The following is a 14104-nucleotide window of genomic DNA, read 5'->3' as shown; positions in this document are numbered from 1 at the left end:
TTTCTCCCGAATACCATTCGACGTACTTCAGAATTACTGATCCGGTGTTCCCACCAGATTCGGGCAATGCTCCGAAGACATCGATGGTCAAACACTGAAAGTCTTTTGACGTCCTCGGCGCGCAGCGGCCAGTTCAGCGTCCACCGATGTCCCTTCCCAACCCCTTCCTACGTTCACCTTTTATTGTCTCACCTTATTTCGCATCGTTCCTGTACACTATAATCTGCATGCCTTTACTTCATTTTACAGCTGATTGGAAGCAGCGATATGCTGGTCTGATGGCCATTTCCGCTTGCAGTGAAGGCAGCAGTAAACTAATGGAGACGATGCTTGGATCTGTTCTCGAGGCTGTCGTTCCCCGTCTTGCTGATCCCCATCCTCGTGTCCGCTATGCTGCTTGCAATTCGGTCGGTCAGATGGCTTCTGATTTCGGACCGAAATTGCAAAAGGCTCACCACACTCTTGTTCTACCAGCCCTTGTCCAGGTGCTTGACGATGCGGTTCCCCGTGTACAAGCCAATGCCGGAGCCGCTTTGGTCAACTTTTGCGAGAAAGTTCCTCAGGTAAACTCCTTTTGTAGCTCTTTTGTGTAGCTCTCCTTTATTACTTCCAAGAGAAAGCTTGTCAGTGGTGGGATTCTATAATGAATCGGACAAAAGCGTGCTGTTCTAAGGACGTGACTACCAGGCAACCTGTAGAAAACTCGGCACCGGGTTACTCAGACGGAAGCGATTGAGAACTGATGAGCGGAATGGAGTTGCTGACCCTCTGCACCAACATTAACTTCAGTTGTAAGACACGTTGGTCGAACCCCTGGAAGATTTTGTCCACTTGGGCACAAGGTAGCACCATCCGGCTACTAGTGATTCTTCAGACGGTCAGTTAGATTTTCAGCTTGCGGCAGTGTTCATCCTGAGCTCCGTACTTTGGTCTAATTTGATTACAAAACACTGAACGCAGAATGTAAATGCCTTGGTTCGTGTTAACTTATTCTCCACCAAACTGTAGCGGCAACAACCTGTGATTAGTGATTGCTGTCGATTAATTGCCAGCTTCAGCTTTTCGAGCTTACAACTGGATTAGAGTGAAGAGGGAAGTTTACTTCCGATGCGAAATATGCACAGCGCCTGTTCTTTAGTTCGCATTTAGTATTCGCCGTTATTTTCACAGGGAACTGAAACTTTCATTCTTTAAGGGCAGGCCGAGGGCCTCATCAGTTTTTCGTAACTGGTTTGATTTCAAGACAAATCAACCCGTCTAGGGGCATTCGCGATTCAGAAGGAACTTCTTTAAATGCTCACTTTCTCCCGGAACCAAGAACAAGATAAGTTATATCGTTCCTTTCAGATTCCTTTGTCCATTTTCTTCAAATAACAGCTTCTCCGGTTCTAACTGACACTCCATGCACCATACGACAAAGTAACATGGAAACCTCGGTTTCACATCATCAGATTGGTTGTAATCCAAGGAACGGAGCAAAAGATATGTGTAATGAACGTTCACCTCGCAGCGTATTCAGTGTCTTCTTTCGGTTAAGTTCCTCAGCATCTTAATCTATCGTGCGTACATTTGCAACTGAAAGCTCGACTTGAGAAACTTGCATTTGACTTCATTTTGAGGGTGGCGTTCCTGTTTAGTCGATAACGGACCGCCGTCTTATCTTTCAATTGCAATCGCTCTCGACTTCAAAGTGCTGCACGAGTTCTCGGAACTGTATGGTTGTAAGATATGGCATCTGTAAATAGTATATCTCCAACTTTCGGATTACCGAAAATTACCTCAGGGGTCTCGAACGTGTTGGATGGCGTCGATGGATTCGTAACGAGATAATTAGAAAACTGGTTTTCGTTTGTGCAGTAGGTACTCCAGTCACAGAAAACATTAGCGCCATCAACTGTGGTAGCCCGGTCATGTGCTGTACATGTCAAATCATCGTCTACCAAGACGAGTGTTCTCCTAGGCTCCCTCAGAGTGGCGCAAACCCGTGGGCGGACAAGCCTGACTGGTAAAAAGCGGTTACGAAGAACTTTGATGTTTTTCATACGAACCGCCTTCCAGGCGTTTTCATCACTGAAATAATAAAGTTCAACCAAGGGCTAGTTATGGTCCAGTTCGATGGAATACAAACATTTGATCTCTAGAATTTCCAAACGGGCCATGTTCATTTTTTCCTGGATGATTCAGTAGCTGAAAACTGAATACGCTAAAGCGGGCTAATTAAATGGTGGGAAGAGATGAGTTACGAGTTTAACGCATAAGGCAGGTTCCTCAGCTCTTGACTTAGATGTCTAACCTGGAAACAGCGGGATCCTATAACGGAACGGGTGGTTTTTTTTGGTTTTAGGCCGGTGGCAACCCCGGAACCTATAACGGAACGGGTGGTTTTTTTTGGTTGTAAGCCAGTGGCCAACCCCGGAAGTACAGAAACTGAAGCATAGATGTCTCATTCCGTCTGCTGCTGCACACAGCGAATGCAGTTAGAGTTACACTGGTAGATTTTAGTCGTTTTTCATATAAAGGTCGCCGGCTTCCACGGTCAATCTTTAATTGATCACAGACCGGCTTTTCGGGCCGACCTCGTCTACCTCTTTCTTCTGTAAAGAGGTCAGGATCGATGTTCCCGTGCTGATCGGCTGAGGGATAGACATCTTGTCTTGGTGTGAGTTAACCCCTAAGTCGCACCGTAGTATGGAAGCTCCTCACCCTTTAGTATTTGACATTGATGAAGATTGAGGAGCGATTTCCTCGCCACTAGTCCACCGGATCGTTTCAATAACATCAAGGAGACAGCAGTTAACGGAATATCGCTTTACAAATTTAAGATGATTCTCATTTACGTATCTTTAGGCTCTTTAGGTCCCTTTCGTCTGGAGTGAAGAACACTATTGAAGCGTTTTTGAACCCATAATTAAGTGTTCATGCAGGAATCGCATACGCCAACGATTTTTCGTGCACTTTACATCTTTACTTTTCTAATCCTTGTTTGTAGCATATTCTCGTGAATTACCTGGATGGTCTGGTCAACAAGCTGGAGCAGATAATGAACTCCAAATTCCAGGAAATGGTTCAACATGGGCGGAAATTGGTACTGACTCAGATTGTCACTACCGTCGCGTCTGTCGCCGATGCTTCAGAAAAAAAATTCTTACCATACTATGATCGGTAAGCGTTTTTGGATATCCGCTTGAGCTACTGCGTTCCTCTCTTGTTTCAATCAGTTTGGTTTCTCTGGATCCATTAGCTGGTCTCTGTGTCCTGTCCTTTGGGTAATGGTGTGTTTCTCACGCCGTTGAAATCCCCTTTCCATCTGAGACTTATGCCCTCTGTTGCATCAGAGGCAGCCCTTTGTCTGGCCATCATTCAAACGGATTAATTATCTCTCGTAGGTGTATTTCCACCTGTTTTCCTTCTCGCCTACTACGTGTTTTTAAACTGTCTCGTCCTCAGGTTCATGCCCATTCTAAAGTACATAATGGAGAACGCTGTTCACAAAGACCTCCGTTTGTTGCGTGGGAAAACCATTGAATGTATCAGTCTTATCGGACTTGCTGTTGGCAAAGAGAAATTCATTCATGATGTGGGCCCCGTCATGAACCTCTTGATGGCTACTCAGATTCAGAACGATACGGATGCCGCGGGTGATGACGATGATCCTCAGGTGAGAGTCGTTCTATTGGTTGATGGGCTCTATATGGCTAGATTCACGCGCCCGATATTGGTTTGGTCTGGTTTCTTGTACTTATAAGAATTGAGGTCGAGTTCCCATTTGCATACTTGTGGTTCTTCATACAAGCAGTTCATCAGCCTTTTCTGACCATAGCCTCGATTCAAGGCCCCTAAAACGAATCCCCTCAACCATTGGTTGAGAGGTCTGTTTGAGTTGAATCGGTTTTTCGCGTATCAGTAACCTAATATACGGGACTCACCAACTTAACTTGTCTCATTGTTGTCTGTATTCTCTTCTGCCGACCAATATCCCATCCCAACAGGCCTCCTACATGATCAGCGCTTGGGCTCGAATTTGTAAGCTTCTCGGCCGAGACTTCGAAAGTTACCTGCCCGTGGTTATGCCTCAAGTATTGAAGTCAGCTTGTATCAAGCCGGAAATTTGTATTTTGGACAACGACGAGGCTGATACGGTTGAGTCCGATGTTGACTGGCAGGTGGTAAAGCTTGGCGAGGACCGCAACTACGCGATCCGTACGAGGTATGTTTGTGACTGCCTTCATTTCTGATTGCTGTGCCCTGCGTTGCCGCTCCTTTCACGACGTACTTTGTATCTACTGTTTCCAGTGGTCTGGAAGACAAGGCAACGGCTTGTCAGATGCTCGTCTGCTATGCTCGGGAAATGAAGGAAAGTTTCGCACCCTACTGTCAACAAGTGCTCGAAATAATGGTCCCTCTTCTGGATTTCTATTTTAATGACGAAGTGAGTGTTGCAACGTGCCATGTTCGTTTGAGTCTTTTTCCACATTTGTTGTGCACCAATCAGCTTCGATGCTACTTCATTTCTTATGTTTGTAAATCACTTCGCTCAGCCACTTGAATACCTGGTACCAGAGCACCCACTGGGCTCATCTCAACTGTTCAACTCGATTACGATTGTTGGATTTGGGACTATCACTCACCTCACAGCACTAGTGGAATTTTCGGCCCTGATCTCATCGGAGCTTTCTGTCTCTTTTAATTGGGCTGAAATTTAACCGTGAAACACCTGGTCGCACTGTACACCGGTACCAGGAACCTGCTTTTAATTCCTGTTATGTGGGGCTTTTTCATTCTTTGGTGTCCTGACATCAACGAGTGCCTCATCGTTTCAAGTTAAGTTGTTTTCATCATCAACGGGCATATTCGTCAGGACACTTTGATTTAGCGTCGCATCGTCCCTAGATTTCTGTTGATACATCTCGAATTCTCGTCGGAACGTTTTTTATGAGGCGTATTTTGGAAGATCCTGGTACATTCCCAACCGCATAAACCTTAAACTGCGCACAACCGGGCCGTCATGTCTATTGGGCTAGATGCGGGCGCATTCTATGCAGTTGGAAAATCGTCAACTGTAGACGGGCGATGTAACTCAGCACTTTTAGCCAAAAAAGATAAACGTTTGGTCCTCACACAAAGTCTTGCTCGATTGGCTGAATATTTATGGTCGTCTTGTCATCTTGTCCCATTATGTACTGTCTTGGGCCACGTCGATCACACCAAGCCAAGTGCAAACAAACATCATTGACGCCCTTAACACTGCGAACAAAGTGTTTCTACTCAAACTTCATTGATATATTCATTGTGTGATGTTGATCTTTGTATGTGATCTCATATCATTTGCTTGTACATCATCCATCAACTTTCCTTTTATTCTCTTAAGGTGCGGAGTGCGGCAGCAGAATGTCTCCCTTACCTTTTGGGAAGTCTTAAGGCACGACAACCAGATGCAGTTGTCCAAGCGTGGACACGTGTACACAAAAGCCTTCTGCGTGCTGTCACAAACGAGCCGGAACGTGATGTTGTGGCTGATCACCTGTTGTCGTTAGCTGGTTGCATAGAAGCCGTGGGCAAAACGTATATAACCAACGAACAGCTCACTGAAATTCGGGGCCTTCTGGATCACCTGTTCCACGAACATTTTGAGAAGAGCGATGAACGTCTGGCCAAGAGGCAGGTGAGCAATGTTTGTTGGTGGGCATCTTTTTTAGTTAGTGTCTTGCCGTTTAACAATTCTGGTTCATCTTCGTCCTCAGATTTGTCTTTGTTTTCCATACGTTTTGTGCCAGAATACTTATATGGGGCGAGATGACCCAAGTGGTTAGAGCGCAATTTACTGACCGGAAGGTCCGTGGTTCAAATCCGACCTCCGCCACTCGACTTCCCCTGTCTAGGCTTGGGCAACCTGGCAGTATCCCAGCCCTCGTGCTTCCTTTGGGTGGCATGGCAGCTAGGCACCGGAAGGCTGCTACAGCTGAACGCAAGAATACTTATATAGAACGTGGTGAACTGAGATGCCTCACGATCGTCGTTGGATTGGTTCATCTCTAACAAGAATACACGAGTTTTTCAATTTCCTAACCTTCAGTTTCCGCAATGGAGCGTCAGTGTTGAACACTGATGTCATACTGTCGATGATGAGTTCCCGTCCCGTCCATGTCTTCTCGTAACTTAACTTTTGCTGCATTTTATCCTTAATGTGAATCTTTTGGTTCTCCGCTTCTGAACAAAAGTTCTCATCAAGAAAAAGTTCCGACGAAGCAACTACTATTTACACTCCATGCTTTTGTGTCGGTCGATTTTTTGCTGTTGGTAGCCGAAACTAGGATATCCCTTCTTCGTATGGGGATGCTATTTTAGTTTGTCTTTTCCAATAATTCTCGAAGTGTTTGTGTCCTGTTTGGTCTGGCCGGTTGTTTTTCATTCACTTGATCCAGTTCACTAGCTACAGTGCTCCTGATTGTGCTTCCTTTTAGGATGAAGACTACGACGAAATTGAAGAGGAACGCCTGCTGACCGAAAAGGATGAAGATGAATATGTTTTGTCCAAAATGTGTGATGTTGTTCATGCCGTATTCGTCGTATTTGGCCAAGAAGCTCTTCCTTTCTTCCAACAATTGCTTGTTTTCTGTGTCAAACTTCTTGTAAGTCTTATACTCTCAATGAATTTAGTTTGTCATCACTTATCCTCCTTTTGATCTCACTGCGGTGCCATTTGGAAACTCGTTCTAGCCCAGTAGGAAAGCAGTTTCGGCTTAAGCTTCCCTTATATCAGTAGTAAGGTTAGGGTTCTGCTCATTGTTGGTTGGCAGCTGCAAGTGGGAAAAACCTTCTGGGAGACTTGCATTATTTCCACTTCAGTTTGTTTAAACTCGAATATTCTGGCATCATGTTGTGCGTAGTTGGTGATTACTAGCCATTGTTGCATACGTCTATACGTGTGTGGGATCCGACTCTAATAAGTAGATAAATTTGGCAAACTGTAGACCGGAGCATTGCACCGCTTTCCAAGCCAACGACTAGCGCGGGCTATGTGTGCTGGTTAAGCTGCAAATGTAGCAAGTCCTTCATTTTACCACGTGCTGATGAAGTTCGAGAATACTCATCAGATGATGATCGTCGTCACTGTTGGTCTGGCACTGAGCGTTGTTGCCATCGTGAATGGAAACGCTCGGGCGGGGTTACGCTGCGCTAATTCACACGATCTTCACTCATACAGTGCCCATCTTCGATGCTATGAAAAATATCAAACAGTGGTTCTTGTCCTGAGCCCAGTTCCCCTATTTTAAGTAGTCCTTCACTATTAAATTTACAACAGCAACGAATATCTCTCATAAGCAGTAATCCAGACTAGTTTGTAACATGTATGTTGCGTGGAATTAGCGATTTCTCGATTTCCGGTTTCTACACCAAGCTTCATTAGAAATGTGATACTTGTGGCTCTATTTATTTCATTTGGAACGTAGTAATATCGGCCGAAATCTCAACATGTTATTTCCCTATGCCAAAATTGTGCTTATCATGTTCCAGGAACCCAACCGACCATGGTCTGATCTCCAGTGGGGTATTTGCTTGTGGGACGATGTGATTGAATTTGGTGGTACACAAAGTTGGCAATATCACCAGTTCTTCTTACCCACATTCGTCCAAGCGGTGCAGCATCAACAGCCAGATGTGCGGCAAGCTGCGATTTACGGTATCGGTGTCGCTGCAATCAATGGTGGACCAGAATACAATACCATTCTTCCTGATTTTGTTGCTCCCCTGATCCAGATTATTGAGGCTCCGGACTCCAAATCTGAGGATAATAACCTATGTACGGAGAATGCAATCAGCACACTTACAAAAGTGAGCTTTATCTTTCGTGAATTCCGTTTTGTTGATTGCTTTACCGTACCCCATCTATATCTTGGTTTTTTTTATAGATCATGAAGTACCGGCCTGACTGCCTCCCACCGTCTGTCGGTGGAGTAGATACTCTTTTGCCTCGATGGCTTGATTGGCTACCGGTCTGGGACGACGCCGTTGAAACGGAACACGTATACGGTTACTTATGTGATCTCATCGAAGCCAACAATAGCATAATTCTTGGTCCGGACAACGCGAATTTACCACGCATCGTGAAGGCCATTGCGGAAGCTATGTCCACTGGTGGTCTTTCCGACGCCACGGAGGACAGTAAACCAAAATCTGTCCCTGCCTCCGGTGACCACCCGCAACAAAATGGTTTCCCACCTGATCAGAAATTGTCCGCTTATCAACGATGTGTATACATCCTTCGGCATATACAGGTAAATAGTTTGCCTCCACTCAACTCCATTCGATGTTGACGGTCCTCACAAATTTCATCACTTAGCCGCGTCGTTAGTTACTCAATGAAAGGGGAATCAGTCGCTACCAGATCAGTCAGCTCCTTGCTATCACGGGGAGTAATATCTTGCGCTCAATCACACGCACTCAAATTAAGTAGTTCCAGGTTATCATCATGTCATAATAATGTTCGTTTCCTACTAACTACAGCGTAGGAAAGGAGACCTGGGCATCCCAAAAGTCAGAGTGAAATGGCTCAGCGGTTAGGGCCCGAATTTACTAACCGGAAGTTCTGCGATTCGAATCCGGCCTCCGCTTCTCGACTTCCGCTGTCTAAGCTTTGGCAACCTGGCAGTATCCCAGCCCTCGTGCTTCCTTTGGGTGGCGTGGCAGCGAGGCACCGAAAGGTGCCTCTTTCCTCTTCAACCGCGTCCATTATCAGACTGGATAAGTTGTTGTCAACGCACGACGAATTCGGTCAGCTGCTGTTGACTGATTTCCACCATACTGTCACTGCAACTGTGAGGGCACTGTCAAGGCCCTAACTCGAACAAACAAGTTAGCACCGATGATTCACTGCCGTAGGAAGTGATCGTGCATGTGAACGACGTCTTGCTTGGCAAGGCAGGAGGGTCGCAGCAACAGCTTCATTGTATACCTATCATTATTTGAGGTGCGTACATTATCATTAGAACTCCCTCCCAAGAGTAACTTCCCCCTTCACCTTAGATCAGTTTGGACGTTTTTCGTAACAGGTTCGAACCACGAACCTTCCAGTCAGTGAATTCGTGCTCTAACCACTAAGCCATCTCGCCCTTGTCCTATGGGTGCACACCCTTGATAACCTTCCGGAACTACCGCTTGTAGCTTTTTCACCTTGCTTGATGTGCATTCAGCAGAGTATTTCGGCAAGCTATGGAGTTCATTATTCAGCCCTTGAAAACCCCATTTAGCCGTTGGTTGCATGGTCTCATTCTAAATGATACCCACCTCTCATTTCACTCTATTTCCGTGCTTGTCGAGCTTCGCTTTGATTCCTCGGTTTCTGTTACCGCTGAGTACGAATCATTGTTATTCTCTGCATTTATCCTTTTCTGTCATGAATTTCTTCAAATAAGTTATCGTGATTTCCTGCCATTTGTGACGCTATTGCTGGTTAGTATTCTGACAAGTTGGCTGCACTGAACTGTAGCACCGGTAGCCCAAAGGAGGATGGCTCTGAAACTGAATGGTTCGAGTCCAATCTGGACCTTTAGCATAGGTCCTATAAATAGTTCTACAGCGGAGTCAACTAACAATCCGCTCCATTTACTCCATCTTCAGTCCAATTCATCCCTCGTCGAGGCCTGCGTCAGTCAACTGAATGATGAACAACGCAAAGCGGTCAGCGTGGCTCTGATGAACAAGTAGCAAAACATCACTCTAACATCGTCCATCCTTATCCCACATGGATTTCTATCGCTTTTCTACCGGATTCTTTCTCACCACCCGTTCTTATCCGTTGTCGTTGTTGTTTTGTTCACTCCGCGTGACTAATTTCCTTTCAATGGAATCCACCCCTCTTTGCCTGTCGCCCAATGATTGCAAACCATGTACATTATCACCCCTTCTCCATCCCCTTTCGACCTCCTCTGACAAAGCTATTAACTCACGCTGGTTTCCTTTGTCCCGCCCCCTCCATTGCTTGATTTCACCACCGAGGAAACCGAAATGGAACTGCACCAAATTCGGTGATGTTCAACGAACTACCCTCACATACCCTGCCGTATGCGTGTATTCCAGATGAAAACAGTCTGATCGTCTAGAAATCGTTTGGTCGTTATTTTCTCTCAGAGTATGAATAAACGTCACTTGGTACTTACTTGTTTGCTCCTGTTTGAGTTTTATCACGATCCAGTATACCATGGACCATATATGATACCGATGTACAGGTGTGCTGAGGAATAGGAATCGCACCGATTACACAGGATTCACGGTCATATTTCGTGAAGCTCTTTGAACGATTGTTAATGCGAGTTGCCATGGGGCGGTGCATACCTTGTGCACTAGCTGTAGACTAGTAATCTTATTCCCAGTGGAGCCAAGCGACGAATGTGGGCAATCCGGATGCCCAAGCGTTCGGGCGTATTCTGGTGATTTCACATATCAACTATCGTCACTCCATGTGGTTTCAGTTTGAATTCAGTCTTTTATGTATATCTACTGAATCATACTCATTTCACGATATTTTTGGATAGTGGGGAGATTTCAAAGTTCCCACTGAGACCACCATGTATTTGCAGTCACTAAGCTTAAGTGTTTACACTTATCCTCGTTGATAATCAACAGTGCGTATCCCACGATTCTAAGTAGACTGGAAGCGGCGAGCACTATTATTCAACCATGAGTAGCTCACCAGCAGAGATAACAAATGATGCAGACGGAAAAGAGCATCGCCTATTCTTCGACCACGCAGGTGGTCCGACTTTAACGATGCTTGTGCGCAACGGACCGATTACTGTGGTGTTTAAATCGGCTGTCGATCTGTGTGCCTGAAGCCTGAGTGTTTAAAGAGGTAAGTTATTGCGTCTACTTAAACAAGAGGCCTGCAGATCGTCAAAAGGTCAATTCGAAAACGTCCGTGGAGCATCGAAATGATAGTCCGCGACTGGGAGGAATAGGTTATGGAAAATACTGCACTTTTGTGTGGCACAAAATCATTTCCTAAGTACTTCATAAGATCAAGGCGTCGAACATTTGAATACGAATGTGCGTAAATAGGAAGTCGGGACTCAAGGGAACCATTCAGGTTCATCGTTTGGGGAACATGCAACAGAGTGGTGTCATGACACCACGTTAGTCGGCGTAGTTGGACTGAATATAACTGACTATAAATAATGGTAGGGACACCAATACGGCACTGAAGCATCGGTGTTGAACACTGATGTCATGCTGTCGATGATGATGATGAGGGACACCAAACGTGATTGAGGTAAGAAAGTTGAGTATTTTGGAAGAAAAAACTGTCTTCTACGTTTCTCTGTCGCCAAACATAATATTTAGATTTGCTTGTTGAATATCCATGGCTATTTTCGGTTGGTCTCATTTGCGGAAACACTAGTCTTTTCAGAAACGGTTAAATTCACACGAGCTGTTGAATAAGTAGCAGCTTCCCTATAATTGTCGTTTAGATTCGTTCTCTTGTGTTTCGTTGAATACCTTTTATTGTCACGATCACTTGAGTATACAGTGAGCAAAACTCCGTCAAGGATACCCAACAAGGCTTTGGGTCGTAATTTTCGCTAGTCAAAATCCGTTGCAGAATTATTAGCATAAAAGTGCTCAGTATACGAAAAGACGAGGAGAAATCCACACACGCAATGGCTGTTAGCAATTCCTACCATACGAGAACGTATGTGTCGAACGCGCACATCGTGTGGCCCCTTAAAAATAACCGGGTGAAGGGACAAAGCGTCACAAAAACGACGTGCTCACAACCAGAGGCCTCAGCAACAGCAGCGTGTGATTTAAGCAAACTCCAGACGATTTTAACTTGAGTGCTTTAGCTGATTGTTGTGATGGGGGGTCCGGTACACAATGATCGAGTCACCGATGAAATTCAATGGATGCGCCCATTGTGGAGGTCAGATGACAGATGCGTTTGAATTCCCTTTTGTGAAGGTTTCCAAGCACATTCAGGTGTGTGCTGAGCTAATGCCGTGCAGCGCTGCTCAGAGCTTAGGTATCTGTAAAAGAGGTGCATAAATCGAAGAGGCTTTGGCGTAAACCGCTCAATCCATGGGGATCCGTACACCTTTTCAATTCATATTCCCTATTAGTGGTCGACTGTTTTCACGCCAGATAAAGAGGGAGGAACCTGCTAGCAACGGAGTTCCGCGTGATTGTTTCCTATTGTATCTCACAACAGGAGTTCAGAAGTTATTTTTACCTAAGTGGATTTGGGAGGTTTCTTTTTCGAATGCAGTTGCTCCGGTTGCAGTTCCGCTCTTAACACCTCAAATAAGTTCGAGGCTTCTTAGATAAGGCGCTATGAATGGGCTGTTTATTACGATTTATCAACTAGATTATGGACGAAGGGTATCGATAAAGACAAGCATTCTGCCCCAGTAACGATCAGTGTTCGTTCATCATTGACGTCCGTGATCCTAGTACATTTAACCCTTATGTAAGAAACCCCCAAGGAGTGCAAAAACTTTTCCTTGTTTGTGAATGGTTCTCGTAGAAAAGAAAGTGGCTTTTTCCAAATAAGCCTTTACCCTAATTCGTCTTCCTTAAGTGATTTTTTAATCGGACGTTTCCACGCCTCTTATCACGTCAGTTCATGTTCTACGGTCAAAATGGTCAAAACGAACAGTTCAGATTGCATTTAAAGTGGGGAGGTGGCTTGATCGTAAAGTGTCGTATCGTCAAGGCAAACTCCGATTTCGGATAAGTCGTTTTCGTTAACATAGTTCAGGATCTTGCCCTGCTGTTTCAACTGCTATGTCACAGTTTACGTGATGATCTCTTGAGCACTCTCACTACTAAGTTGGTCTTGGTATTTCGGCAAGGGATATTAAGTAACTGTCTTCTGTCCAACAAATTCCGCTGAACAATAGTGGAAAAGGTGTAGAGTGGCATCTGGTATTCAAGGGTTTGGTATAGTAAGGGGTCGGTGATGGATCCCAAAAATCCAATATTGTTATCTGAAGTGCCCGTTTTGAAGATTGGGCAATCCGGCAGCTGACTGTTTCAATTTACGGGAAGCACCCAGGCGGTTTAGCTTCTCTGTAGTCATTATCAGCTGTAATAACTGCGTACTCGTTGTACAATGGTTGTAGCTACCACGGTTTCGTTCGATGATTTAGGCGGTGGGGTAGGTAGCTACGAATTGCAGGCGGGAGCTGATAAATCGCTTCGTAAATACAGTACTCTCAGTTGCGGAGAACATGTTGAAGGCAGTGGCTTATATGCACGGGCACCATTGAGGACGCGACTGGACCATGTCTAACGGTGTCTCTAACCATTAATGTGGCCCGTCTTGGGGTCCCCATCCAAGAAGACAGCGGTGACCACCGCCGTGGGTTGACCGGCAATGGTATTTATACTTCGTTCACTTCCCCTGGCCCGTTTTCCCCTTTATGTGGTTGCGCGAAATGAACTCTTCGAGGAAGTCAGTCCACTGGCATACGGAGCACATGGCCAAGCGCCGGTGGCCCGTTTTCCCCTTTATGTGGTTGCGCGAAATGAACTCTTCGAGGAAGTCAGTCCACTGGCATACGGAGCACATGGCCAAGCAAGCGCCGGTTGAGCATTCTGTGGGAATTTCAGGCTCATAACCGAGATAAAATGACCGTTGAGGTCCTGATTAAACGAACAGGAACGACTGATGTTTCAGTCCAGTGAGTTGATTCATACTGCCTCAGAGGAATAATTAAATGCTTCCTGACAGGTCTATCAACAAACCGAAAGCCGGCCACCAACCGCTAGACCAGCATTATGTCTTCAGCTCCAGCAGCGCCCTACTGTTTGTGCCCGCGGTCCGTTCTCCAAAATATCTGCTGTGTGGTCTCACGAAAAGTGCACAGCAATTAGCATGACATCATTGACTTAACATCATCACCATCAAAGACAACAACATCAGTGTTAGCACTGATGCTTCACTGCCGTACAACCATGAGGTTCGTTTATATATATATGTATATATATATATATATATATATATATATATACATATATATATAAACGAACCTCATGGTTGTACGGCAGTGAAGCATCAGTGCTAACACTGATGTTGTTGTCTTTGATGGTGATGATGTTAAGTCAATGA

General features: G+C 45.2%; 2 protein-coding genes across 2 annotated transcripts in view; both read left to right on the top strand.

The window, feature by feature from the left end:
- The window catches only part of T265_06170 (hypothetical protein), a gene marked incomplete at both ends in the record, with an annotated part of 24878 nt that extends 14732 nt beyond the window's left edge, over positions 1–10146 (top strand). Inside the window, 10 exons of the mRNA XM_009171371.1 lie at positions 250–563; positions 2990–3162; positions 3448–3658; positions 3990–4207; positions 4294–4429; positions 5369–5662; positions 6462–6629; positions 7516–7833; positions 7911–8276; positions 9619–10146. Coding sequence (XP_009169635.1) covers positions 250–563; positions 2990–3162; positions 3448–3658; positions 3990–4207; positions 4294–4429; positions 5369–5662; positions 6462–6629; positions 7516–7833; positions 7911–8276; positions 9619–9705 — 2285 coding nt within the window. The remainder of the gene's footprint in view (positions 1–249; positions 564–2989; positions 3163–3447; positions 3659–3989; positions 4208–4293; positions 4430–5368; positions 5663–6461; positions 6630–7515; positions 7834–7910; positions 8277–9618) is intronic.
- Positions 10147–11871: 1725 nt separating this feature from the next.
- The window catches only part of T265_06168 (hypothetical protein), a gene marked incomplete at both ends in the record, with an annotated part of 53310 nt that continues 51077 nt past the window's right edge, over positions 11872–14104 (top strand). The window contains one exon of the mRNA XM_009171369.1: positions 11872–11973. Coding sequence (XP_009169633.1) covers positions 11872–11973 — 102 coding nt within the window. The remainder of the gene's footprint in view (positions 11974–14104) is intronic.

This window comes from Opisthorchis viverrini (assembly GCF_000715545.1).
Source record: "Opisthorchis viverrini unplaced genomic scaffold opera_v5_124, whole genome shotgun sequence".
Classification (NCBI taxonomy): Eukaryota; Metazoa; Platyhelminthes; class Trematoda; order Opisthorchiida; family Opisthorchiidae; genus Opisthorchis; species Opisthorchis viverrini.
Note: the sequence above shows the minus strand (reverse complement) of the source record. Positions and strands in the feature narration are given on the sequence as shown.